This window comes from Phragmites australis, chromosome 1 (assembly GCF_958298935.1).
Source record: "Phragmites australis chromosome 1, lpPhrAust1.1, whole genome shotgun sequence".
NCBI lineage: Eukaryota > Viridiplantae > Streptophyta > Magnoliopsida > Poales > Poaceae > Phragmites > Phragmites australis.
The window spans coordinates 48,428,936-48,456,560 of NC_084921.1; the positions used below are offsets into that span (position 1 = coordinate 48,428,936).

A 27,625-nucleotide genomic window follows, 5' to 3' on the forward strand; every position below is an offset into this window, starting at 1 on the left:
GTAAAGGTTCTCGTTATCTATCCCTGGTGGAAATACTATGTAGGTCTTCTTCCACGTGATGAATTTGTGCTCATTCTCTCCTATAGTGTTCGGCCCCTCCTGCGGGGTAGTCCACCTCAACATGACGACACTGGTCAACTGCCTCATCTACTTCGACCACGGCGTAGTCCTCTGGTATCGGATGTCTGTGAAAATGTTAATGGGAGCCGCGGGGATAAGTCACGCCAGAAGCCGCCTTGATGGTAATATTTCTAACACCAATGTGTAGTTCACACGGTGTCTATGTTGTGATGAGGTTCACAGGATAAGTGACGGGGTCAGCTCCCGGTGTAGACGCACAGCTACTCTGACGACCACCGGGGCTGGAGCACGCAACATTAGGAGACGCTACCGGTCGTTTCTTTTCGTTCACAATGGCGCCCTGTTGACGCATGTGGGCTTGTTGTACTGTTTGTGCCATCTTTTTCTCTGTATGTTCTCTCTCCTTTTGTAGCGCTTGTTCAAACATTTTCATCATCCTAACTTGTTATGCCTCTCGTTCTGCATCTTACTTTGCTTGGGATCTCTTTAGACTCTTGTAACTATCAACATCGCCTCGGAATCCATATTTCCAACCCATCACCCCAACACCTCGTGTGCCACCATCGTGCTCCTTGTTTCCCAGTGCCAAGGTGAGCTCGTCCCTATACCTGTTTGGCTTGAAAGAGCCTTGTGCAGATTTCTTGTGGGCTTCCATAAGTTTTTTTTACAGGAGTTTAATTTGCGTCACTTCCTGGTCTTTGAAGGTCATAAAGCATAAAGTTTCCATCAGACGAGTAAGAAACACCTCTCCCAAGAAGTAAGCACGTCGATCGTTCGCTCCAGCCCTCTGTCACAGGTGTGACACCTCTCTCTCGTAGTTTATCTAGTTGTTGTTGCCACTGCCATTCTTTCTCCACGTACCCACGACTGCTGACTTTGTGGGGGTAGAGGTTCTTCTTCGAGTTTGCTTTGTTCACCTCACTCAATCTCTGTGCTTCTTCCGATAACTTATACTCCGCAAAGGCTTGCTAATGATCTTCCAGTTGCGGCTATTTGCTGAAATCTGGCGTTGTACCTTTTTGCACATAAGTTCTATTCAGTGTGCCCTTTCAATTCTTAAATGAAAGGCCTATAATCATTAGCGTCTTACGCTTAACTACATACATATCTGTCTCTGTAGGGAACTCAAACCTCTCTAATATCTTGGGCCACAAGATGTCATTCTTGATTGAATCAGGAACCACGCGGATCACCTCATTCACCAGTCCACAATCTAGCTAATGGGCATGCGATCCTTAATAGCTATCCCACAGGCTGACTTGTATAGCCCCAGAACTCTCTCAGGTGCAGTTGGCTCCCCAGCTGGTGAGATCTACATGATCACAAATGATCCCGTAGGCATCTTTGAGGGACCTCGGGCACGATGCTGATCATGGGATTGCTCATTGTCGTGACCCTTAGGAGCATCGGGCATATGCGCATAAGCGAAAAAATATTAAGAACTTATATGATAATATGTCGAACAGATGCATTATGATCATATTTAACAAAAAGAAATCACATCTTACGTAGCAAAATAGGAACAAATATGCACAAAGGTATTGATAAGTGACACATTGATCTTACAAGTCACATCTTTTACATAGAAAAATAATGATTACAATAAGAACTAGGATTACAACATCTTTACACGTTAATTCAAATTTCTCCATATTTCCAAAGATAGCCAATTTTAGCTCGGCATGGATGTCTTGACTGTTGTATGCCACAACAGCTTCCTGTTTGTACTTGTGTAATAACCATCCCAGTTGAACTTTGTATTCATATGTATGGTGTCCAATTTCATCATTTGCAGAAAGAAAAACAAGTATAAAGACAGTGCAATTTTTAATACAACACACAACAGGAGTAAAAAAGAAATATGGCCTTAGTGTACATCAAGAACTAGATAGTAGGTATATAAAAGTGCTCTTAGAAAATGAATAACAATTAGCCCCAGGACAATAAAGGTCTTGCCCCCTAATTTTTCTATTGAATACATCAATGACTGAACAATTTACTAAGTTCTCATCTAGTTATTAGAACCTAGACAGAATTATCAAAAATCACACAATATCATCATGGACAGTGCTGTTGTACCAAATCAGAGAGTACAGATTCTGAAAAGGACAAGCAATTTCCTGTTGAGACAGAAATAGAGACTGAACAACAGAATTCAAACAAGTAATGACAGAACAAAAAGGATGAATCAACTTCCTTGTCCAGAATCTGATATGCTAATCAATCTCTGAACTTATAGCACCACACCATCCAGGGACCAAATTATAATAGGTAGAACACTATAGAGACAACACAAGAAATATGTCTCAGAATACAAGTACAGATCAGCAAGAACCATCGACAAGTCTCACCCAGGGCTATAAAAAATATCAGACAACTAGAGAATCACATGTCTAAACTAATGTACATAGTAAATTACCCAATCTAAGTGTATCAATTCATCATTGAGCAAAGGGAATATGTACCGGTACTGTCTAGAACAGAAGAGGGGAAATACTCATAAGCATCATTTGAACACACAAAAGGACCGGGCCAGCATATATGTTCTTAACATTTGAACACACAAAAGGACCACAAGAAGCATCTATTCTTATCATTTGAACATACGAAAGGACCATAAGCAGCATCTGTTCTTATCATTTAAACACACAAAAAGACCGATGTAACATATATGTTCTTATCATTTGAACACACAAAAGAACCACAAGCAGCATCTGTTCTTATCATTTTAACACACAAAAGGACTAGCACACAAGCATATGTTCTTATCATTTGAACACACAAGCAGCCGACCATGAATCAGTATGAACTTGCGCTGAAACTCTAGGAATCGGAGTGAAGAAGGAGACAGAGGGGGAGCTGGGAGGCCTACCTCGACGTCAGTGTGGTTGCCCATGGTGAAGACGATGGTGGACGAGGGCACATGGCACGACAGCGTAGCTCCTTGACATTAGGGTGCTCATCGAGGTGGAGGCGGCGGGCTCCTCGGCATCGAGGTGGTGGTCCTTGGTGATGGTGGCAGTGGACGAGGGCGCAATGCATGGCAGCAAGTGCTCCTTGGTGTCAGCGAGGAGGTGGCGAGCTCCTCGGTGTCATGGTGGTGGTCCTCGGTGATGGCAGTGGTGGACAACAGCGCAGGGCACGACATCGCAGGCTCCTCAGTGTCAAGAGGCGATTCAGCGAAGGGCACGGGCTAGGAAGGGAAAAAATTTCTAAGTATCAGAGTGTGCAGACATCAAGCACTTTTATAGGGGAGGACTTTCACTGCTGGCAAAAGATGAAGACCAGCAGTGAAATGGGATCTTCACTGGCGGCTCAATAGGACAACCAACAGTGAAACATATTTCACTACTGGCCCAAAAAATTTACAGGCAGTGAAACAACTTTTACTGTCGGTTGAATATGTTCACCGGTAGTAAAATCCCTTTCACTGTAGGTTTAAGGTGCAAAAAATTATTTTTAGCTACTCGTGCGCCCGTCGAGACTCAAACCCATGACATGTCTTAAGACCGAACAACTAAACCGCTGTGCTACTCAAGTGTTTTCGAATTAGTTTGTACTATCTATGTTTATTAACATTTTGTTGATCTAAAATCCTAATACAAAAAATTTATTCAATTTTCTAATTCAATAAAAAAATTAAAATAAATATGTTCATGCCTAAGTTTCTATATTGGGGCTTGCTATATATATCTTAATTTCATCAATAAATATTTTAAATCATTAAAAATTGAAAATAAATATGCTCATAACTATAACTAATATAAATCATGTAATATGATAATAGCAATATGCTAGTGCTATTGCTAATTCATTAAAAATAAAAATAATAATACATAGCAATAGTGCTTGTGCTATTGCTAATTCATTAAAAATAAAAAATCAATATGCTCAATAATAAAGACATCTTCCACCATAAACTATAAATTGAAGCTTCTATAACATAAGTGAGGTATAATTGCATATAAAATAAATGCATACATAGTAATTATAACAATTTAGCTACTTTGAATGATTCATCCTTCATTATGATCACGACGTACATATGGAGGTTCGTTGGTGTCTTCCATGAGACCTAGGTCGACGTCCTCTTCGAAAGAAGGTAGCGCGTCGAATTGATTGCAGTCTTCCTCATCAACGACATTCTCTACTCTGATAATTCTTCTTTTTCATTGAAGAACTACGTGACACTCCTCCTTATTAGCCGGGTCTGATGAGTTTTTGTTGGTGCCATCCCTAGAAATTTTCTTTGTTATTGAACCCTTACATGCATTATATACATATAGCGATAACTTATCAAAATTAAACAACACACTCACCCTCGGGATCAACCTCATGACACTCTGCGACATCATTCTCTAAAGAGCGATAAAGTGCATCAAAATGAGAATGAATGAAATGTCATGAGATATGATCCAAACTACATGAAATGTGGTAGAGATGTAGTGCATGAGGTTATGAATGCAATAGAGGAAGAATGACATGAATTGGAGTTCATTTGCCCACTTAATTAACCAAATTACATGCTTGCTATTTTTAAATCCAAAATTATATGAGATAGTTCAAAAAAAAAAAACTCACATGAGGGAAGTACTCAACATGTCAAAAGATATTTTTACTGTGTAAGGTATACATAGAGAAGACCTAAAAAAATTAGTTTCACATTTTATGTTATCAATTTCTATAGAAATTAATCAAGTTGAAAAGGCTTAATCAAGATTAACAAAAAATTAGTGCTAAACAAGAATTTCATGCTTGAAATATATTTTTCCTATACAGAGCATGGCAAATAAGATTAACAAAGTTGTATTGACCAATTTTGGATATTTCAAGATTTAATTGTGGATTAACAAGTTACAACATATTTAATGAAATAGTGGTATTTCATTAGACATTTCATGCATGCATGAATTTTTATCATGTAGATCATGACAAAATAAAACTAACAAACTTGGTTTTGTATTTTTTTGAGCTCTAGATATTTTTCTAAAAATTATAGATTATTTTAGATGATTTATCAATACAACTAATATTCCTTTCGATATTTTCTATATTTTTTGACTTTGACCGGTTGCTAACACCGAATGGTGGCGGAGCTTGGCTAGGGAGGGGTACCAAAATGCTCAATGCACTGTGGCAAACTCGTTTGAGGGGTTGGAGGCGGCATGTACAGTGGCACGCATGGCCGATGACGACCATGGTAGGTGGCAGAGCTAGGCCGATGGTGGTGGCACGCTGCAGAGGGAGAGAGTGGAAGAGAAGGGAACAGTGAGGTTCCCTGGTTCGCGGCAAACCTCACCGTGCGTTTGGCTTGGGCAGAGGCGGCTCATGGCCTGAAGTTCGTTGGCGAGGTGGGCGAGCTTGCGGTGGCGACCGATGGAGCACTGGGCCGACAATGGGCTACAATCAAACTAGCACGCGCAAAAGATTGGGTATGTCACTATGAAGCTCACCGAATAATGGAGTTGGACGAAGAGGGCTCAGAAGCGGTGATGTGTCCGTGAGGGCGACGGAGGTTGCCGGGAACGGTGCTGTGCTCGGGCTTGGGGAGGGCCACTATTTTATACTGTACACATCACTACCGACTCATCCCACTAGCCAACAATGATGTCTAGCTATCACTACCGGCCGATGGCTTGAGCCGGCAGTGATGCCTAGCCACCTCATCACTGCCGGCTTAAGCCACCGATCATTGCCAGCTTAAGCCACCGATCACTGCCGGTTCATAAGCCACGATGACTGGTTCTTTTCACACAGCCTACGAACCGACAATGATGCCCCATCAATGCCGACTCGTAAGGAACCAACAGTGATGGGTCGGTATATAAGCCTGGTTCTGTAGTAGTGAAGGCGTGGCTTAAATAAAAATAGTCATAACTATCACAATGTTTTAATTTAATGAACATAGTATGCAACATATTAATCAAGTTCTATGTTTGACATTTAATTATATAAAACATAGATTCAACATGATCAAGGAGTTAAAACTTGGCTTTACGAAGGTCGTCTTTCGGTCATTCCTTTTCATCCAAGTTCTTGGGTTCCTCTTCAAATGGATCTTGCCCTTCAGTTCCTTATTCGTATTCTTGCTCAAACTCTTGTACTTCTAACCTACATGGTTTAACATCGATAAGCACTCAATAGAATAAACCTAAATTTGAACTCAAGAGCAAAACAAAATGAACTCCAAGGCAAGGGAAGAACACCGAGGAAAATGGTTCTAGTTATTCTAGAGGGGTGGCCTCTCATAGTACTACTATGTGAATCTGAAGTATGAAGGCTAAGTGTGGTTATCTAGCGAAAACTAGCTCAAGTTATTATTATACTTATTATGTGACGTGGGAGAAAACCTGATCAAATTATATATATATATATATCTGATTCTATTAGTTAATTGGTTGTGAGAAAGGCTACCAGGGTTCCTTATCTGGTTATATAATACTATGCAAATTTGAAGTATGATGACTAGGTGTTGTTATCTGATGAAAACTAGATTAACTTATTATTCAACATTATTATATGAAGTTATAAGAGAAAGCCTAATTAAATCATTACAATTATCTTAATGTGATTCTACAGGTTAACGAGTTGTGAAATGACCACAACAATTTTCTATGTGTACGTGTGTACATATGTGTTATTTGCGCGCGTGTGTGAATATGTGTACATACATGCACAATTATACATCTATGTGGGTATTCTACATGTTCCATAGTTAGGGGATGTTTGGATTGAAGCCTCAACATACCACATTTCAGGTTAGACGTGACACACTAGTTTATCTTACCGTTTGTTTTACTTCTGAATTTTAGGATGCCCCAAGAAGTTAGGCACCAGCCATTAGCTTTGCCAAAGAAATTATTGCCGCAATCATGGCATTGAAATCTGGCGCCACTGCTTGGCCACACACGCGCGCGAAGGGAAGAAACGCGCTAGCGTCACCGTCCCAGAAATATATTGGCGTGAAGCGGATCAGTAGAGTAATGGGAAAACTCCAACATGGCCCTTTTCTTTGCCTCTCTCTGAGCAGATTATGGGAGTCTAAGGAACGTGTCTCCAACATAGCTTGCCTCATCTTTTTAGATCTAGCATCCACTCTCTCACTCTCCCCTTCCACAAAATCCACTCTCATACTCTCCCCCTCCCCTAAATCCAGGTCCCCTCTCCCCCAAATCCCTCTCCTCCAAATCTGATTGACAGATCGACTGGGGCAAGACTCACCGCTTGCTGCTGCTCTAGAACAACTTGCTACTCCTTGAGTGAATCTGGGAGTTCGGCTGGCAAGGAGATCGAGTGACGTAGGACACATGATAGGGCTTTGGATCTGCTCCAAATCCAAATCCAAATCCAAATCCAGCTCTGGATCTGCAACTCTCCCTCTCCAAATCCAGCTCTGGATCTGCAACTCTCCCTCTCCAAATTCAGCTCTGGATCTGCTCCTCCATCAGCATCGTGCTTGGATAGCGCTCGTAGTGCACAACCAATCAACCCCCCTGCCCTCCCCCAACCAAGTAATGTGCATACATCCTGTCAGGCGATTCTTTCTCCATTTCCCCTTCTAATCACCATGGCCATGTGGACAGGGGTTTTTCCATGTGATTGTCATCATCGTTGCATCTAATTTCTATCTCGTGCTCTCCAAATCTGTGTGGCTCTAAGGTAAAATCTATTATGTTACTTAGATGGACCAAAGGAGACAGTTACACTTACAATATTTCTTCAATTACTATTACCACTACTACATGTCGAGGAAAAGGTTGCTTGATGCTATTGTTTTATGTCTGGCCAGTTACTCGTATTTGATTAATATACGAAAGAGAAAGCGAAAAGGTTTAGCATATGGTCCCTTGCTGGATAGAGATGTGTCACGAGAGATACGGCTAAATCGTCTGTATAATGTTACTGAAGCCCATTGTATTTCTGAGCTGCGCATGCGGAAAGCCATTTTTCACAGGCTTTGTGGTCATCTCAGATCATGGGTTCTTTTGAGTGACACCTTTCCACTCATGTATGTAGTGGGATAAAAATGGTCTAATAGAGCTGTTGGTTTTGAGTTTATTCGATCAGGTGAGACCATTAGTAGATATATCAATGATGTTCTAGATGCACTTGGTATACTGGCTAAAGAACTCATATACATCAGAACCACCGAAACACATCTAAAGATCATAAGCAACCCTAGAAGATTCCACACTTACTTTGAGGTAAACTCACCACATTCCTTGTGCCAGGCTTTCAAGCATATGCGTGGATGCATGTTCATCTAATTGAAACAATATTTATGTTCTCTTAGGGATGCATAGGAGCCTTGGATGGTACTCATTACCAGCATCTATCCCTGTACATATGCAAGACAGGCTTAGGGGTAGAAAGTCCATTCCAACTCAAAATGTTCTTGCAACTGTTGATTTTGCTTTCAAGCATATGTGTGGATGCATGTTCATCTAATTGAAACAACATTTATGTTCTCTTAGGGATGCATAGGAGCCTTGGATGGTACTCATTACCAGCATTTGTCCCTGTACATATGCAAGACAGGCTTAGGGGTAGAAAGTCCATTCCAACTCAAAATGTTCTTGCAACTGTTGATTTTGACTTGTGATTCATATATGTCCTTGCTGGGTGGGAGGGATCATCCCATGATTCACATGTGCTTCAAGACGCCTTAAGTCGTCCCAATGGCCTAAAAATACCAGGTATGACCTCAAATTGTGATAACATTAAAAATCACATTAGTTGACCACTAATATTAGGGGGCATGTTCATATTGTAGGAAATTTTTTCCTAGCTCATGCTGGATATGCAGCAAGACCTGGGATACTACCACCATACCATGGTGTTCGTTATCACCTTAAAGAATATAAAGATGCTAGAGAACCAGAAGATTACAAGGAGTTGTTCAATCACGACACTCCTCACTTAGGACAACAGTTGAACGAGCATTTGGCACTCTGAATAATAGGTTTAATATCCTAACAAGTCAACCAAATTTCCCTTTGAAAAACAAGTGAATATTGTGGTTGCATGCTGTGCGCTTCACAATTGGATACTAGAGAATGTTAATGATGAGTACGTCTATGATGATACATTTTGGTATAGAGCCCTGCTAAGGAGTAATAGGATCTATCATGACATACCGCATGAGAACCAGGACAATGTACTTAAAAGAGATCAGCTAGCACAAACTATGTGGGAAGATAAAGTTAGAGCATCTACGTCAAAGACTAATCAAGAAATGTGGAATACCAACATTGATAGTTAGTTAGCACATTTTTCTTATGTACTTATGTGGCAAAATTGGGTCTTGCCCTTGTGACATTATGGGATTGATCTATGTACAACATTTTATTTACATGCTCTAACTTAAAAGTTTAAACCTCCAGAGTTACTAAATCTTACATTTCAGCTATTTTACTTCATGTTAGATATATACTCAATATGATTTAGCTACTGAATTCTCTTTAATTGAACTAGTAATGCGAAAGGTAAAAGAGAAGGTGGAAGGTGAGGGGTATACCTGTGAGAGATCCATTAGTTGGAAGGATGAACAAACTAAGTTCATGCTTGACTGGTATATTGAGTACAAGAAAGATCAGCATGCATGTTTTGTTTGGAAAAAGCAACACCATATGAAGTGTGCTGATGCCTTAAACAAAGAGTTTGCTATGGGGGTAACACTTATCCAAGTTTTCCGTCACTACAGGCACTACAAAGAGAACTAGAAGATAGTTGAGACAGCTTTAAACAAGAGTGACAATGGTTTTGATGCCATTAAATGCAAGCTGACTATATCTGAGTCTGAAAAAGCCCAATTCAAAGTATGTATATACCATTTCTGTTTATAAAGCAATAAGTACATATGGGGACCTAGCTCATTGGTATATTTGCTTGTAGGATAGGGATAAGCACTTGCTTTGTAAGCCCATAAAATTTTTCCATGAGATGTCAGAGCTTTTCTTAGGTAGCAATGCTGATGATTTCCTTGCCATGGACCAAAATACATGCTTGGATGATGGCAGTAAATCTAAAGATAGTGACTTAAAAGATATGAATGATATGTCTGGCTATACACTAGCTATCAACCTCTGTGGTAATGACTCTGACACATTAGTATCACCTATAGCTCCTAAAACAACACCCAATACTACAGAAAGTGCAGATAATGGTTCTTGTAGCATACCTCGATCTAGCATGAAGCGTCCGAGAGGTAAAAAGTCTCCAACTAAGAAGCAACCAAAGACTAAGAGCCGTTTCACTGATGCCACTGAAGAAATCTGCACCACAATAAAGGAAATCGTGAAGGCCCTTGTTACCCCCTCCTATCCCCCAAATGTTGCAACCTACTGATACTTATGCACCATTCTGGAAGAGGATAGAGGCACTGAACATTACTACCAATGAAAAGATCAATATTGGTCAGTATTTAGCGCTTCCTGTGAATGAAGGTTCGTGTGGTTTCTTAGCTGCAGCCAGTGACATAATTTTGGAGACCTAGGTGTACCAGTTCTTATGTGGCCAGGATGACAACCATTGATTAGTTATGTTGCATGCTCTTAGGTATTTTGCTAACCTCTTTTGCTATTTCATAGAGTGGATATACTAATCAGGTGACGTTAGAACCTTATAAATTTATGATCTCGATAGCAAACAACCACTGCATGCTTTTGGGTAGTAGTAGTACTAATATGTCCATCCACTTTTATGATCAATGTAAGAGCAGTTACATCATGCTCCTGCTATGTGTGTGTGTGTGTGTGTGTTGTTTTATTGAGTTAACCTTATTGGTTGCAGTTGTATATGCACACATGTTGATTATTATTTTGTAAAGAGAAATCATTGTTACAGACTGAACTGATACATGTTGATATGTTTGAGGGGCAACGTATCCTGTGAAACCGACTGCGCTGCTGCATCCATGCATCCTCTCGCCGTGGCCTCTTTGATCAAAATCCAATGATACAACAACGCTATGTTGTTTCTCCGTTGTTTCTCCTGTACGACAGCTTGATTCTTCTCATAGAGATCATATTGATCTCGCAAAATTAAAGTAGATTGTGTAATAGATATAGTGCAAATATTATAACCACCATCTTCTAAAGTTCTAATATGTAAGATCTGACTGGTATTGGAACGATACCATGGTGCAAATCCTATAGATTTCTACATGTCGTAAATACTTTTACCATAGCGTGCGGGTGTTGTAATTCCGTTTACTCTAGTTACGCTGCCCATGCCCAAGTTGTAACTATTGTTACCATAACTTGAATGGTAACTGCAGTCACAGTGCACCTCCCAGTGTCGTAATTAGAGTTACGCTGCCCATGCTCGAGTTATAACTATTGTTACCATGACTTGAATGGTAACTACGATCACAGTGCACCTACCAGTGTCGTAAAGAGAGTTACCCCGCCTATGCCCGAGTTGTAACTATTGTTACCATGACTTGAATGGTAACTGCGGTCACAGTGCACCTGCCGGTGTCGTAAATAGAGTTACATTACCCATGACCGAGTTGTAACTATTGTTACCATGACTTGAATGGTAACTGCAGTTGGTATTTATATGTTTAAAAATAGTTGTTGAAAATATCGCGGTTTGAATTATAACCATTTAGATATTGTGACACAATTAAGTGATATGGTCATTTAGACACGAGGAAGAAAAAGAAGGGGTAAACAACCTTGTTTTGATTACTGAAAGAATTTTCATCCATGACATTGCTAGATGTGAGCACAATGACGGTCGATCCCAGCACGTTAAAACTAGCTTGAAGTCCATGTGTGGAGGTTGTGAGGCAGTTTAGCCTCACCACTTCATACCTAAGGGTGATTGTATCAAAGTTTGGTCACAAACTAAACAATGACTATAAACTTTTGCCAAACATGTGGCAAGTCTTGTGGTAATAATCCAAACATTAGTCTTATTCAATTTGCCACAAGTTAGGTAATTCTTGATAACCAACCAAACAACCTAAATTTTCCAGCAAATTAGGCATGCCATAATTGTGGCTCATATCTAACCTTAGTTGTGGCATGCTTAGTTACCAACCAAACATGCCCTTACTCTTCCTATATATACTATTATCTAGCATGTAAACCTAATCACCAGACATTTATTTTTTAACTATACTATTCATTCCTACTAAAGTTTACACTTAAGCCTAAAACATGATTATTCACATTTGTATACCTTTAAAACTATTTAAGGTATATGATAGAAGATTATTTCTAACTTTACGACAAAATCAACTCAAAATCAAATAATTTGAAATGAAAATTCAAATAATCTAAAAAAAAATATGAAACTGGTATAGATGGACAGATCTTGATTTTAGATGATTTTTTATGGAAGAATTGTCAAAATTAGGTTGAAATGGATGAGAAATGGCTCTCGAAAGATCTTCTACAAGATTAATTCTAGAAAAAAAAGGGAGAATAGGAATATTATCTGGAAAAGGTTTTTTTGGATTTATCAAACATTTTTAGAAAATTGGGTAAGGACGATCGATTTCGAATGTATTATCAAAAATTGATCAACTTTGAACATATAATCAATTTTCCCAACTATTTAAGAGTTGTTAAACGGTTAAACACATAAGGCCTGCACGCTGCGGCTGCGCAGGTTTATGCGTGTGTTCCCCGTTGCTTCCTAGCATCAAGATGAACTGACAACAACCTGCATGGGAAGAAATACTAGGAGAGGCCAACAGTCCAATCGGCAAGTCTGGCCGCCCAGACCGCAGAAATGTGGAGCTGGAGTGCTCGGCCACCCACGTGTGGAACGGACCGAACGGCTCGCGCGAAGCCGGCGGTGACGCGAGATTTGCTGACGGTTCCGGTCGAAATCAGTGACTTCACAGTCCCACCCGTCTTGTTCCTCTTCCCGTGCGCCGGCCGGACTAGAGGCAGACGGGCACGACCATCTTTCGTCCCTCCATCAGATGGCAAATTGGCAACATGATTACTTGTTCCAACCTTTTATACGTGACTACCTTCAGGTCACTTGTTAGTAGGGGTGGAAATGGATGGCAGGAAATCCGAATTATCCGATTCCGTATCCGTTAAAATACGAATATGGATATCCGTATCCGTATTCGTTTCTGAAATGGATACTAAAATGGATATATTCGAATTCGTTTTCGAGATTCGGATTCAAATGTGGATATCCGAATTCGAGATATATCCGATTCGTATCCGTATCCGCCAACCAGGGAACTAAATTTTGCTAAAGTTTTAGAAATTTCAGATATGAACGAAATTCCAACCCAATCAAATTGGAACAATTTCAGTCAAATTTCATCAAATTTTAGTTAAATTTGATCAAAAATTTAAATTTCCAACATGAATTTTGAACAAAATTTGTAAAATTCCGGCCCAATCAAAGTAAAACAAATTTCATTCGAATTTTATCAAATTTCAGTCAAATTTTTTCAAAAATTTAAATTTCCAACCTGAATTTTGAAGATCGAGTAGATATCCGAATGCGGATTCGTATTCGAACTATCCGATTCGTATTCGTATTCGAAGATATCCGGATCCGTATTCGTATTCGGATTAAAATGTGGTAAATCGTACTATCCGAATTCGATTCTATGCGTATCCGATCCGTTTCCATCCCTACTTGTTAGCATCCCAGAAGCAGAGCACATCTGATCAATCTGACATAGAAATCAATAATCGAACTTGCCTTCTGACTTGGGAACCCTGGCGACGTCGCCAAGTCGTATTCCACCAGTTTGCTCCAGTTATGGGGTTGGGCCTGGAGGCAAGATCCAGTTCGATGTACAAAGGGCAAATGAATTGACTTGTATGTATACGGCCCGTGACTACTGACTAACATGGAGGGATGTAAATTTTATATATTTTTTTTTATCATTGAATTGATCCAAAACTAAAAAATAAACTAAATATTTACTCTTATCTAACTAATTTATATAAAAAAACTAAGTAGTTTAGCTAGAACTACCAATTTAGCACACACTTGTATCCCTGCTAACACGTCTTCCTCCGGTCGGCCTATTCCGTCCATCTGAATAATGATCCGAAACCAACCAAACCTCATTTCACCCATTTAGAACGTTGAATCTATTGATGACCACGCGATGGTGCTGTCAAAGCAGGATTTGAGAACCGTTAACTCGTAACATGCGAAGAAACAGAAACTCGGTGGAATTTCCGGTCGCAACCGTTGTGCACTTGTGCTTTTCCACTCATCTAGGGTCATAAAAAAACTCGAGACTCGCGATCTCAAATTCTGACTCGCTATAAGTTTAATTTAAATTCGGTTTAAGACCCTAACAAGCAAAACTCAAACTTAGCCATAAGCTATAAAAAAGCTCGAGGCTTATGATCTACTCGAACTCGACTCACTCTAAGTTCGATTCGAGCTCGGCTCGAGACTCTAATAAGCCAAGCTCAAATCTGGTTATAGGCTCGAACAGATCTTTGATTCGGATCGAGTTTGGCTCAAACTTCTTTCAAGCCCAAGCTTAAGACGACAAGCTCGCTCGAGCTCAAATTGTTGACAGCCCTACTCTCATCCTATACCTTGTTTCTGTCTTTTGGAACACGCAAAGATCATACATATAAAAAGAACCCTTGGAAACTTAAAAATCAAAATGCTAGGTTTGTCTTTTCCTTCTTGATTATTAATTTTTTAATAATATTCAGTTGTCTTGTGTCATCTGTTTCAGTAAGTGTTTGATGTTTGTTCTTGTGTTGTGAACCTTGTTATAAGTTGGATTTTTGTATGAGTGTTGATGTAATGTGGGAGTTAGATTCTCCCAACTAATATATATTATTATAGAAAAACTGATGCAATGTGGAACAAATGATGGCCATGCAGACGCAGATCCTACAGGGTTTAGCTCAGACAATGGCTAATCTGCAACAGGCCCCCGCACCCGTGCAAGCTCCGGCCCCACCGCAACCAAACAGATTAGAAGAGTTTATGAGGACCAAACCTCCAGTTTTCTACCAAACTATTGATCCAATGGATGCAGATGACTGGCTGAAAAACATTTAAAAAAAGCTTCGTATTGCCTAGTGCAACGATGGTGAAAAGGTGTTGTTTGCCTCCCATCAGCTTCCAGGCCCAGTAAATGACTGGTGGGATGCCTACACCAATATTCATGAGGATGTCCAAGCGATCACGTGGACTGAATTTTCTTCTAGTTTTCGTACTCACCATGTGCCAGCTGAAGCTATTAGAATCAAGAAGGAGTTTCAGAATTTGAAGCAAGGACCCATGACCGTGAGCGAGTATGTGGCAAAGTTCACTCAATTATGTAGGTATGCCCTAGGAGAAGTGGATACTGCTGAAAAGAAGCAAGAATATTTTCTGAAAGGCCTCAATGATATGTTGCAATATGCCTTACTCATCCAGAACTTTGCTAACTTTCAAGCTTTGGTGAACAAGGCTCTATTGGTAGAGAACAAGTGCCGCTAGATGGATAACAAATGGAAGATGGCTACTCAGAGATAGAGTTTCCCATATCTTCTCCAATCTTCCCTAATCTCGAGGGTGAGATTCATCCTAAGGGGGTAGGTTTGTAACATTCTAACTTTCAAATTTTCTTAATAGTTAAAATTTTGCTAGAACTAAATAGGAGTTTGAGATTTTTGCTTAAATATAGAAGAAATTAATTTCGAAATTTAATTTGCCATAGGTTGTATTCATGCTTGATGCATTCATACCGCAATAGTTGCATTAGGTTTTATGTGTGAAAAATATTTGCAAAAGTCTGCTAGAAGGCGTTCGTTTAAAAGCTCTTTGCAAAAATGGTTCAAAATTAAAAAGAAAAGCATTCCCAATTTCTTAAATCCTAACTAGACCATTTTCCCTCTCAAATCTGGCCCAAACCCCTCCCTCCCTTCCTCTCTCAGGCCGGTTTTCCCTCCCCTCTCCCCGCTGAGCCTTGGCCCGGCTGTCTCCCGTGCTTCCATTGGGTTGGCCCATTCGGCCGAGCCGGCCCTCTCCCGCGCCGAGCCACCCTCTCTCTCTCTCTCTCTCTCTCTCTCTCTCTCTCTCTCTCTCTCTCTCTCTCTCTCTCTCTCTCTCTCTCTCTCTCACACACACACACACACACACACACACACACACACACACACGGGCCCGAACTGAGCCGCCTTCACCTCCCACCACTGTCTCTGTCGTGTGGGCCCGCATCAAGCCGAGCCACCGGACCGAGCCGACTCGCCTTCTTCCTTCTCTCACCAGTCTTGATCCCCTTCGCTGGTCGCTGTTCAAATCCCTCTCCATGCCCGTTCTCCTCCCCGAAACATTCGAATTTGAGCCATTAAGCGCCATCAAGGCACCCTCGCCTGTTTCCATTTATTTATTCCTTCTCTTATGCCAAATCAATGCAAAAATTGTCGGCCTTTAAGGCCATGGCCGCCATCCCTGCACCTCCTAATTCTGGCCGCTCCGCTCACCCTCTCCTTAATTTAAGCCGCCCTCTATCTCCACGGCGATGTTCCACAACTCCTCCACTATCTCATGCCCCCTTTCCCCCGCTTGAATTGCTATCAGTGCCGTCATCTTCATCATCTCTGGTGAGGAAGCTCCGTTGCCACCAATTTCGCACCTCCATGCTATCTCCGGCCGAGCTAACTCCCTCTTTGGCACTATAGGACCCTCCAGAGTTGATCCCGTGGGTTTTCATCGATGTTCGGCCGTCGGAACCCCTTTACCACCACCGCACCGACCGCCGTCATCGCCATCTCTGTCGCCCGGTTGCCTTGACCCTGCTTCGGCCTCGTTCTCGCTTGGGGTGAGCTCGCCAGCACCTCCTCTCCTTTTTTCGCTGCTCATCGAAGCTGCTCGACCGCCGTTAATCTCATGCGACTCTTGTTTGCTACTAACCAACTAGGATTGAAACTGTTCTTTTGTCCACCTAGCGTTCGTTTCTATTAATGGATGAAAAAATTGTAATAACTTGAAAACTTGTAATATAATTTCATTACTCGCTCTTTATTATACCTTGAGTTGATGAGACATGTTGTAAGGGCTCGTGTTCCGATCTTGGGTATAAAACACTTACCGGGACTATTGGGATTGGATTCTAGTTAATCATTGTGTAAATGATCGACCTAATGATTAATTAGAATACAATTTGGACGGTGCTAACCCATCGATGCATACTCTATTCCACCAGATAATTATAAATTATTTAAATTCACCAGTGGCTTGTCTAACTCTATGCACTTCAAGAACTAAATGAGCATTAAACTTCTGTTCATCCGTCATCTCCCAATCTAAATATTTTTCAGAATCATAAGCACCAACAAAAGATGGTATAGTAAACTTAATCTTAGCAAATGGATCATTATTAACATGCAGGTTATGTTGCTGAAAATTATTACCTATCATACCTTGATGGTTGAAGTTTAATCAACCATGTTGTCATGCATCAAATGTGTCTTTTTCTTGCCTCAAAATTTCATCATTGGCGACGGACTCTTCATGTTCATGGGTTGCACCATGAGGGTCCATACAGCCGTTGTTCAGGGGTTGAGTGACCAACCGATCAAAGCGTGTATTGAGCATTGCAATGCTATCATTGAGTCGCTGCAAAGTGGTATTTGTTCCCGCAAGTTTCTTATCAATGTCATCATTAATAGATAGTCGATGACCATTCAACAACATTATGAGTTCTTCCCTCAAAACATATTATTTCGCATCTGATGCTTCGTCTGCCATGGTTAGTAGCAAACAAGAGACAACAAAATATATTATCTCTATCGACTACTAGGTGGTGGAGATTGAAGTGGAATCATAAACTCTCAAGCATCTTGCCACGTTCTTGCAAGTGTTCTTACCAATCACAACAGGTGGCACAACCGGTGGCTAGTTTATGATACCTTATTGGGTCTGAGTGAGACGGTTGCAAAAGGAAGAACTGTTCTGATCGTAAGAAGGTGGAGCTTGGACAGACAATATTAAGTAGCAAGGAATAGCAATAATTGAAATCAGATTAGCAAAGCTAAAGTCTATGGTACTCGTCACAGCTGCTGGCCTGAACACGTTCTTAGAACTGGCTCAAGCAAGCTAAAGACTACAAAAGACATAAGCGCAATGGAACAAAATTTGCAATGCCGATTGAATTCTCTTTCTTTCTTTCTTCTTCTTTTTTTTGGACTCTTTGCTTTCTTTTTTTGGCACTCTTTGCTTCTTGCTTTTTTTTTTTGTGAATGTGACACAAATTCAAAACTCCTCTACTACCTTTTCTAGGACCAGTGAGGTATATGGGTCACAAACTTTTTGCAGAGAGCAGGGGTATAAAGGTACTACAAACTTTTCTACTTTCTCTCTCTCCCTCTAAACTTTGGCTTGCTTTGTTTTGGCTAAGGAGTTGCTACTCAAACTTTGTCAAACAATGCTCGATATGAAGGATGAGTAGAGGTGTCCGAGAGCAGCCAGAAATAGATAGACTCCAACTAGGTTATGGAGGTGAAATCCAGTGGATAGTCGAATCCGACTAGGTGATCAAACCCGAAAGGATGGTCGAATTCGACTAGGTGGTCGAATCTGAAAGGATGATCGAATTCAACTAGGTGGTCGAATTCGAGGAGGTGGTCGAAACGACTAGTAATCAAACCCGAATAGATGGTTGATACAACTAGTAGTTGAACCCGAGTCGATGGTTAACTCGGCTAGTGGTCGAACTCGAGTAGATGGTTGAAGCCACTAGTGGTCGAACACGAGTTGATGGTCGACTCGACTAGAGACACAATCTCAGCTATAGCAAACAAGGCCAGGCCGTGATACTTGATGACTGAATCAGCAAAGACTCGACACTAAAAACTAGAACACAATAACTTGACTAGCAACAAAGACACCAACGACGAACTCAGACTCAACAATGCGAAAACTAAGAACATCATGGATGTGGGTTTGCCTGATCTTTCAAAGGTAATATGATAAGTCGATTTGGTGGAGTTTCAACGTTGATGATCCAAAGGCTCTGACCTGAACGGATCGAGAACCCTCGCAACTACTACACCACTACTATATGGTTATGAATCGAGCCAAGACACGGTTGACCTCGCCAAGAAGGCTTTTCCTGCAAGCGAATCGAGAACACAAGCAAGAATATGTAGATGCAATCTGAATATTGTTGATTACAAATGAAGTGCTCGTGTTTGGGATTCTACAAACTGATATACAGTGAAACTGTTTAAAACAGAATAATCTAAGCAAAACTCGAGCCTAAACTACGATGGCTATTGTATATTTATAGGGGGACATGAGGAAGTTGATTTAGGGTTGTGCAGCCGTGGAAAGAGGCGTACACAACATGGACTCCGACAACGACACAATTACATGACCCGAAAAGGTCCAAAACGGTGATGTAGCACATTATTTCTTCAACTTTGACTAAACTATAAGGAATATTTGGTCTAGTTTAGATCCATTAGAAAGGGTTCATCATAAGCTTTCCCGCAAGTCCAAGAATGCCTCAATTGGACTTCGTACGCGAGAGTTATGTCCGTTTTACTGATGTGTTGTTCTGAGACTCCGACTTGAGCTTGACTTGTTGTTCGAGTCGATTTGCACTTGAGTGATTATGTACAGGTGAGCTTCTGATGCCTCTCCCATGTTTCTAAGCAATAAAACATCAAAAGAATTTAGTAGTAATCCATCTAAGAAGGCATGAATAGCAAGGACTGAGTTCACCTGGCGGTTTAATTATCGTGCACATATTCTTGTAACTGGCCCTTATATGATTTGAGAATTATTAGCAGTGTTGCTCGTCTCCGAAGGAGCCATGTCCTCATCAAGAGATACATGCAAAGTTTTAGGCTGACTATTTATGCTAGCAGGAGCAGCAGATGGTGCTTATACAATCGATCAAGTAGCAGCAGCAAGCTATGTTATCATCTCTTCAGTCGGACAGAGAGAATAATGCTCGGATGTTCTCGTTCCTTTTTTAGCATACAAGTCAATAGTTGTCTGCTGCACCTTGAGCTCCTGCTCCACCTCTGAGTCCTTTCCCAGATAGTGTCAACGATCGTTTGGATACTCCGATGTCAGGCTTTCTAATGTCAGCACTCTTCTCCACTAGAGTCTTCTCACAGCATGCCAGGATTTTGTAGAGGTCACTGTTTACTCCATTGATGTCACATTTGACTACTGGAGCTCTAAGTTTCGAGGACTCTCCATAGCCGACATTCCCAGCTCAGCAGCAATCAGTCGAGCTGCCTCCTCCAGTTGCTCAGCCCATGCTTGACGAGGTAGATTCTCCCCTTCGTGCTGTGCAGAGCTAGATCGTTCAGGAGATGGTAGCTCAGGATGTCATTACCTCTAGCTCCAACCCATGTCCGAATGCAGTGCCGTTAGAGGTTCCTGCTCTTCTAGCCTCTGATCAGCCATCACCGTACTATAAAGGAGGGCTAAGAGTTGTAGCTTGACCTAGTTGAGTCTAGATAAGGTTGGATGCCCACTTGTGAATTTATAGCACTAGGTAGCTCAAAGATGGCAGCTTAGAGTAGTTTAGGTCTCTTTTCTTAGTCTTTTTACCGTATTATAAAGGGGGCTAAGGGTTGTAGCTTGACCTAGTTGAGTTTAGATAAGGTTGGATGCACACTTGTGAATTTATAGAACTAGGTAGCTCAAATAAGCCTATGGTTAATATGTCAAAAAGTTAGAGCTCAAGAGTGCTTAAATTGGACGAGCTCAGAAACTTTTCAGTACATCGAATGGTTCGGCATTACAGGAGATGAAAATGTCGAAGTATTTTTTGGATCAAGGCAAAAAGATCTTAAGTACACTGGATGGTCCAACGATATAAGACTTATGAACACTGGAGTATTTTTGTATGGTGACATAGCACAAAAAACTTCAAGTCCACATCGGATGTTCCTGCATTCATAAGACGCTATGCTGGAGCATTTCTTGCAGAACAGATTTCAGCAGGGTATTTGATGAATATGCACACCGGATGGTCCAGCGTGTACAGCGGAGTATACGTTGGAGTGTTTATTGCAGAGAAGAATTTTGAAGTCTAGATTTCATGGTTCTACAACCGGATGATCCAGCGTGTGCCCGGAGGCTTCGCTGGAGTATTTAACAGGCTTAACGGCTAACTGATAGCTAGCAGTTGGGAGTGGCTGGATGTTCCGACGTGTGTGAGTTAGTGCACGCTATACCATCCGGCATTCACAGAAAAATGGGGCAGTTGGGCAATGATTAGATTTGGACCTCTAGCCTATAAATACCTCCCCACTTGATTTCATTTTGCTCTCTTGCGACTCAGAGGAGTTCATACACCGTGTGGATCATCAAGAAGCAAGAGAGAGTACTTAAGTTGATTTTCAAGTGCCTAATTGAATATTAAAGACATCATTAGTGCTTCAAGAGTAGCAAGTGTGTATCTACCTGTAGTTTAGGTTGATCTTGGTCAAGTGAAGCTATTAGCTTGTTACTCTTGGTGGTAGGCAATACCTAGCCAGTCTTTAGTGATTGGATGTGTCTCGATGAGCTCTTAGATTTCTTATGAGAGCTTCAGGAAGAGCGATGTGCTTGGTTTGATGTCCGTCAATCTAGAGATAGAGAACTGACAATCATGAGGGAGTACTTGAGTCTTGGTGACTCAAGGAGGAGCTATATCCTTAGTGGATGCTCCAACAAGGACTAGGGGGAGTGCCAACTCATCGATACATTAGAAAATAATTTGGTGTTCTCTTGTCCATCTATTTTCCTTTCCCATATTTACTTTGAGCATTTATCTTCACGCAAGCTTTTAAATTCCGTAATTTATTAGTGTCTTTGCTTACTTGTGTAGTTGCTTTGCTCTAGCTTGTTAGCTTAGTTGCTTTATATTTCTTCTAAGATAAGGTTGCTACTTGTTCTAATACCTACTTGTAGTGTTTTAGTTAGTGCCCAATCAACCCATCATCTTGGGTCATTCGATCCTTTCACCAAGCTTCATGTCCTTATAGCCATCATGCTCGAAGGTTTCATGATCATATACTAAGCTATTATATCTAATAGCTAGAAATGAATTACATGATAATATCAAGCATCACATATCGATACGCAGACCATTATACAATAACATGGCAATCTTATACTATAATTAACCATGACACGTATGCCACAAAATTACATACATACATCACATACATAATAAGATCATACCAGTCACATCATTCTCTTCAAAAAATAAGTTAAACGTAGAATCAAATTCTATTATCGTGATGTGAATATGTTATTATAACAATCTATACGTGCACGCTACACAGAGTGGACGGGAGCTACCCCCACGGGTTTTAGGTTAGTGCCCAGATAACCTCTCGGAAATATATAAATCGTGTCTATGAAATTGTTATAAAAAATCTCATCGGATTGATAATATCAAGCCGATTCCGAGTCATTCACAATGCCTCAATTTTCACTAGATCATTCATGTTAATCATGCATGAGGTTTTCTGAGAACTACGATAACATACACAACCTCGATATGTTGCTCTTCCAACCATGTAGCAGTGCGCGTTGTTAACCCTGATTGTGATTCCAAACGGTAGGGGCAAATTGCATGTGTGGCTAGGTGGAAGAGCAAACTAATCTTTTAGTCATATGGTTCTATCGATTCACACCTCATCCGATCCATATTATATCAAACCGCGCATCACCCGATTCATCACATGAACCGATCATAAGAACACCAATAGATCCAATCTATTACTATAATATATCAACTATATGTGACTAATCCAGATAAAAAATTACGCATATAGGCTATGATATCACTATTGGGAAACGGATAGGTACGATAACACAATTTAAAATTTATCTACCATGTTCAACCAAGAAATCATGTGAGTAGAGAATCATGGATTGCTACTAATAGACACGTAGTGCAGCGGAAGAAGAGTCGTGCATGTCCACGAGGAGAAAGTAGTCGATCTCGTCACGAACCAAGCATCTCCTCCTAGCATCCTTGTCGTCGATCAGTACCACATCAACGATAGCAGAGCCTCCACAATATCCACAAGTATAGGGATGGAACGTCGTACTCTGGTGTGCTGACACCGTGCCTAGCTAGGGTCTCATAGTGAGGTTGAAAGGAGGTGTCGACCAGGGTTTTAAGGTGGCGAAATCTATGCACTCACGGTTCTTACCTCCTCTTATATAGAGTATGCTAATGGGTCTTTAATCACATTAAAGTTTATCATAACTCTAAACTCTAATAGATTTTTAATCATATTAAATCTTACTTACAGCTCCAATCTACATATGCGATAGTTTGAAACATATCAGTCTCATTGTGTTACGCCCCTGCTCTTATGTAGTTCATATCACACATCGGCGACATAGTCGCCAACATTAACACTGGCATGTAATGGCGTGAGATTAGGCATGTCAACAAGCTCATGTGCTCACATCCATGTTGCTATAGGTTGATGCAGAGACCGGAAATTGTACTTTCATTATTAAAAAATGGTGGCATGTCTTTCTTTATCTCCCTACACTTTTAAGCCTCGAACAGAAGCAAAGGCGTCAAAATATTTAACCGAGCAATCTGTAGCCTTTTCACGTGATATCCCTTTACCCTTCTCCATATAAGCCATCCTCCACCCATATCCAGTCCTCAACTCATCACTTCGTCAGTTGCCCCTCGCTCTGTCTTGGACTCTTGTGGTTCTGCAAGCTGTAGAACAGAGCCCAGTCATGGCTCATGAGGTGCACTTATCTAAGCTTTTTTCCGATCACAATTTATCTGTTTTACGTTAACCTATCTCTGTCTGGGTTACAAATCGATCACAAGTTTTGTTGTTGGGAGAGATGACAGGAAGGCTGGCCTCTCGGACTGGGCGCCCTGAATGTACGAGCCCTAGTGCTCAGAGGTGTCGATCTGTCTGGCTCAGCGTCGTCCTTCAGCACGGCCTTCACCTCCTCTAACTGCGGTTCGTCCTTGCCTTCGACTGAATTCGACACAGAGGTCTGGCTCAAATCAAAGGCAGAGTTTATAGTAACACATCTCAACATGTAACGATCTTACGCTAATCATAACGTCTGTCGCAGTCGGCCTGGTCCTTGGCGCCCGGCGGCGGCAGCGGCAGCATGACGCTGGCGAGTCTGATCGGCCTCGTGGACGCCATGGAGAGCCGGCGCCGCCCGAGCGCGAGGGCGAGCAGGAGCGGGAAGCTCAAGGCGCTGCTGCTCTCGCTCTGCCTCCAGAGCCACCTGGAGAATGGCAGCGCGGCGCCGTCGCTCGGCCACTTCCTCGAGATGGAGAGGAGAGACAGTGGTGGTAACAGACAAGTCCACGGGCTCTGAAGCTAATCTCTTCACTCCTACCATGCTTTGTGAATCGCAGTAGCAGGCTAGCAGGGGCGCGGGAATAAAGTTTTCCCTTAACATTTCCTTTTTTCCCTGATGAGAGTGGATTGATCTTCATCTTTAGCTGAAACCTCGGGGTGCTGCGGCATAAGTGAACTAGCGTTTCTTTATGCATTGAACGAACAGGTTACATTTGTAACAACTATACTATATCCGGTCTGTTTCGTTCGGAAATGAACACTATCTCACACACACTTTGACCGTTCCAAGGTACTCCGTATGTACTTAGTAACTATTCACGAAACACGTGAAATAGGACTGACAACAGGTTAAGGCCCCACAGGTTTTAAACTTGACAGGGGCGAATGCGAGTTCAAAATTAGCCCTGCAGGGGTTGCAGGTGAGAGATCCAATTAGTGTTTGGGTCGGGTGTGTAGGTAGCTTTTCACCCATGGACGTAGACGGGTGCCCGATAACGACGATCAAACCAGCCTAGTCACCCCACCTAACCCTAGCCTCGACGCCCCATGCCCCCATAGCCTACATCACCGCTCCCGCCCTCCTGTCGCATCGCCGCTCCCGCAACGCCGTCGTGTTGCCACCCACCACTCCGCTTGACAGAAGGGTCATAATATGATCATGTAATTTCAGGAGGGAGGAGAATGGCGAGTACCTACACAGAAAGGTAGAGGGGATCGTATGGTCTAGAGTTGACAATATGTAGCAACGTTGTGAGGAAGATCATGATAATGACCGCTTTGTGAGTTAATGAAAATAATTCTGGTATAGTACTTTGGTGTAAAGATAGCGCGACGGATATGACCTCAGTGGTAGATGACAATGGAGGTGATGTGCGGGTGGCAGTACACCCTCTCTAGAAAGCCAGCGCTGTAGACGAAGTGCGGGAGATGACACACCGTTTAGAGAAACCCGACGCTGTAGACAAAATACAGGAGACGGCACACCTTCTTGAGAAACCTGATAGTGAATGCATGGAAGACAAATATTGGACATTTATATATGAAAGACAAATAATTGGATATTGAATGTATTTTTGGAATGTATAGAAGACAAATAATGTGATATTAAATGTATCTTTGGAACGAGGAATGCGTCTAACTTTGCACGATGACTGTTTGATCAACTCGGATGGACGGTGAAGATCGATAAGGTTTGCCACAACTCATGTATTTATAGAGTATATATATAGATATAGATTAACAAAAGCTAATGAAATTGTAATGATATAAAAGTACCTTTGTTCGTGAACCAAATGCAGTAATCTTCCTGTGAAATTTTCTCAGAAGGTAATCTTTATATGGTATTTTCTCAAAAAAAATAATCTTCAAGTGACTGATCTGAATAATTTATTTCTTAGTGATGATCGCTGTTCTAAAATTTGGTTGCACCCGTTATAGATTGTCATCCGTTTTAGATCAGTGGTGTTATTGATTTATTGAAAATCAAATATTTAGGATCTTATCTCAGGAAGAAGGCAAAAATCTAAAATTAGGCAACATACGCGATCGTATTTGCTAAAATAGACAGCATGTCAGCGTATTTACAATTTTAGTATCCGTATTCGGCACACCGTGTACCGAATATGGCACTATAGCCCATATTCGGCACACGGTGTGCCGAAAATGGCACTATAGCACCGTATTCGGTACACAGTGTGCCGAAAATGGGACACAGTGCCATTTTGCACACCGTACCCCCTATGAACAGTACCGTGCATAAATAGTAACACAGTGCGTTTGAATTTCATTTTCACTCTTTTTCAAAACGGTGGTCTTTTGTTACTCCAAAAATATTAAATCTTTTTTTATATACTCCATAATCCATGTGCAACCCATTTTAATTGGATTCACTGAAAAATCCTTTGTATATTTAAAACTAAAATTCTCCAAAAAAGACTACTTTTATAACTTGTAATAATTATTAGTGTCTCAAATAAATTCCAAAAAATCTAGGAAAATTCACTAATATTCTTATTATGTGATGGACTAATTTCTAAAATTATTTTCAGCCCTAGTTTATATGATGAAAAAAATGAGTTCCTTTGTAATGCTTCATTTACATGAAATCATACAAATGCATATAAATGAAGCATTACAAAGGAACTCACTTTTTCATCATATAAACTAGGGCTCAAAATAATTTTAGAAATCAGACCATAACATAAGAAGAATATTAGTGAATTGTTCTAGATTTTTGGAAATTTATTTGAGACACTAAAAATTATTACAAGTTATAAAAGTAGTCTTTTTTTGGAGAATTTTAGTTTTAAATATACAAAGGATTTTTCGATGAATCTAATTAAAATGGGTTGCACATGAATTATGGAACACGTAAATTTTTTTTAACAGTTTTGGAGTAACAGAAGATCACCGTTTTGAAAAAGGGGGAAAACGAAATTCAAACCCATTGCTGTTACTTTTCATGCGTGGTACTGTTCATTTCCTGTTACTGTTTCATGCGCGATACTATTCATTTTCGGAGTATGGTGTGCCGAAAATGGCACTGTAGCCCATTTTCGGCACACCATGTGCCGAATACGGTGCTACAATGCTATTTTCGGCATATCGTGTGTCGAATATGGTGCTACAGTGCCATTTTCGCACACCGTGTGTCGAATATGGTGCTACAGTGCCATATTCGGCACACGGTGTGCCGAATACAGATGCTAAAATTATAAATACACTGACATGTTGTCTATTTCAGCAAATACGATCGCGTATATTATCTAATTTTGAATTTTTGTCCAAGAAGAATACTATATTCTTTTAAGTATTCTATTGTCAAATACTGATTTAAAGACATCACTTTATACTAAGTCTCTACTGTATAAAACATGAGTTGATTTCCGTATCACCTTTTCCTTTGCTCTCCGCTCGTTTAATAAATTTTTCTAAAATTCAAATAATTTACTTACTTTTACCATCCACCTTCGTCCTCCAGCCTCACTACCTTATTACAGGCTATGGATATAAGACTCATTTTATTAATGAAAATAAATAAAAAAATTACGAGAGAAATTAGTAGATAATCTTCTCTTTATTTTTTTAATCTTATTTGAAACCAAACTATAGCATCGCTCCTGACGTATTTGTTCAGTAATACTCTCATACCGCATCCACATCTTCACACCTAGGTTATGACGATCCATGTTACTATGTCTAATATTTATATTTTTATTGTAACGTATAGATACTTAGCTATACATATATACTTTCCACTGCCCATGACTATTGGTTCG

The 27,625-nt window shown here is 40.8% G+C and overlaps 1 protein-coding gene across 1 annotated transcript; it reads left to right on the forward strand.

Moving 5' to 3' along the window:
• The first annotated feature begins 20,303 nt into the window (after positions 1–20,303).
• LOC133885649 (uncharacterized) lies at positions 20,304–24,363 on the forward strand. Its single transcript, XM_062325386.1, has 3 exons — positions 20,304–20,315; positions 23,876–24,025; positions 24,109–24,363. The coding sequence occupies exons 1-3, from the start codon at positions 20,304–20,306 to the stop codon at positions 24,361–24,363; spliced, it is 417 nt and encodes a 138-aa protein (XP_062181370.1).
• Positions 24,364–27,625: the final 3,262 nt, after the last annotated feature.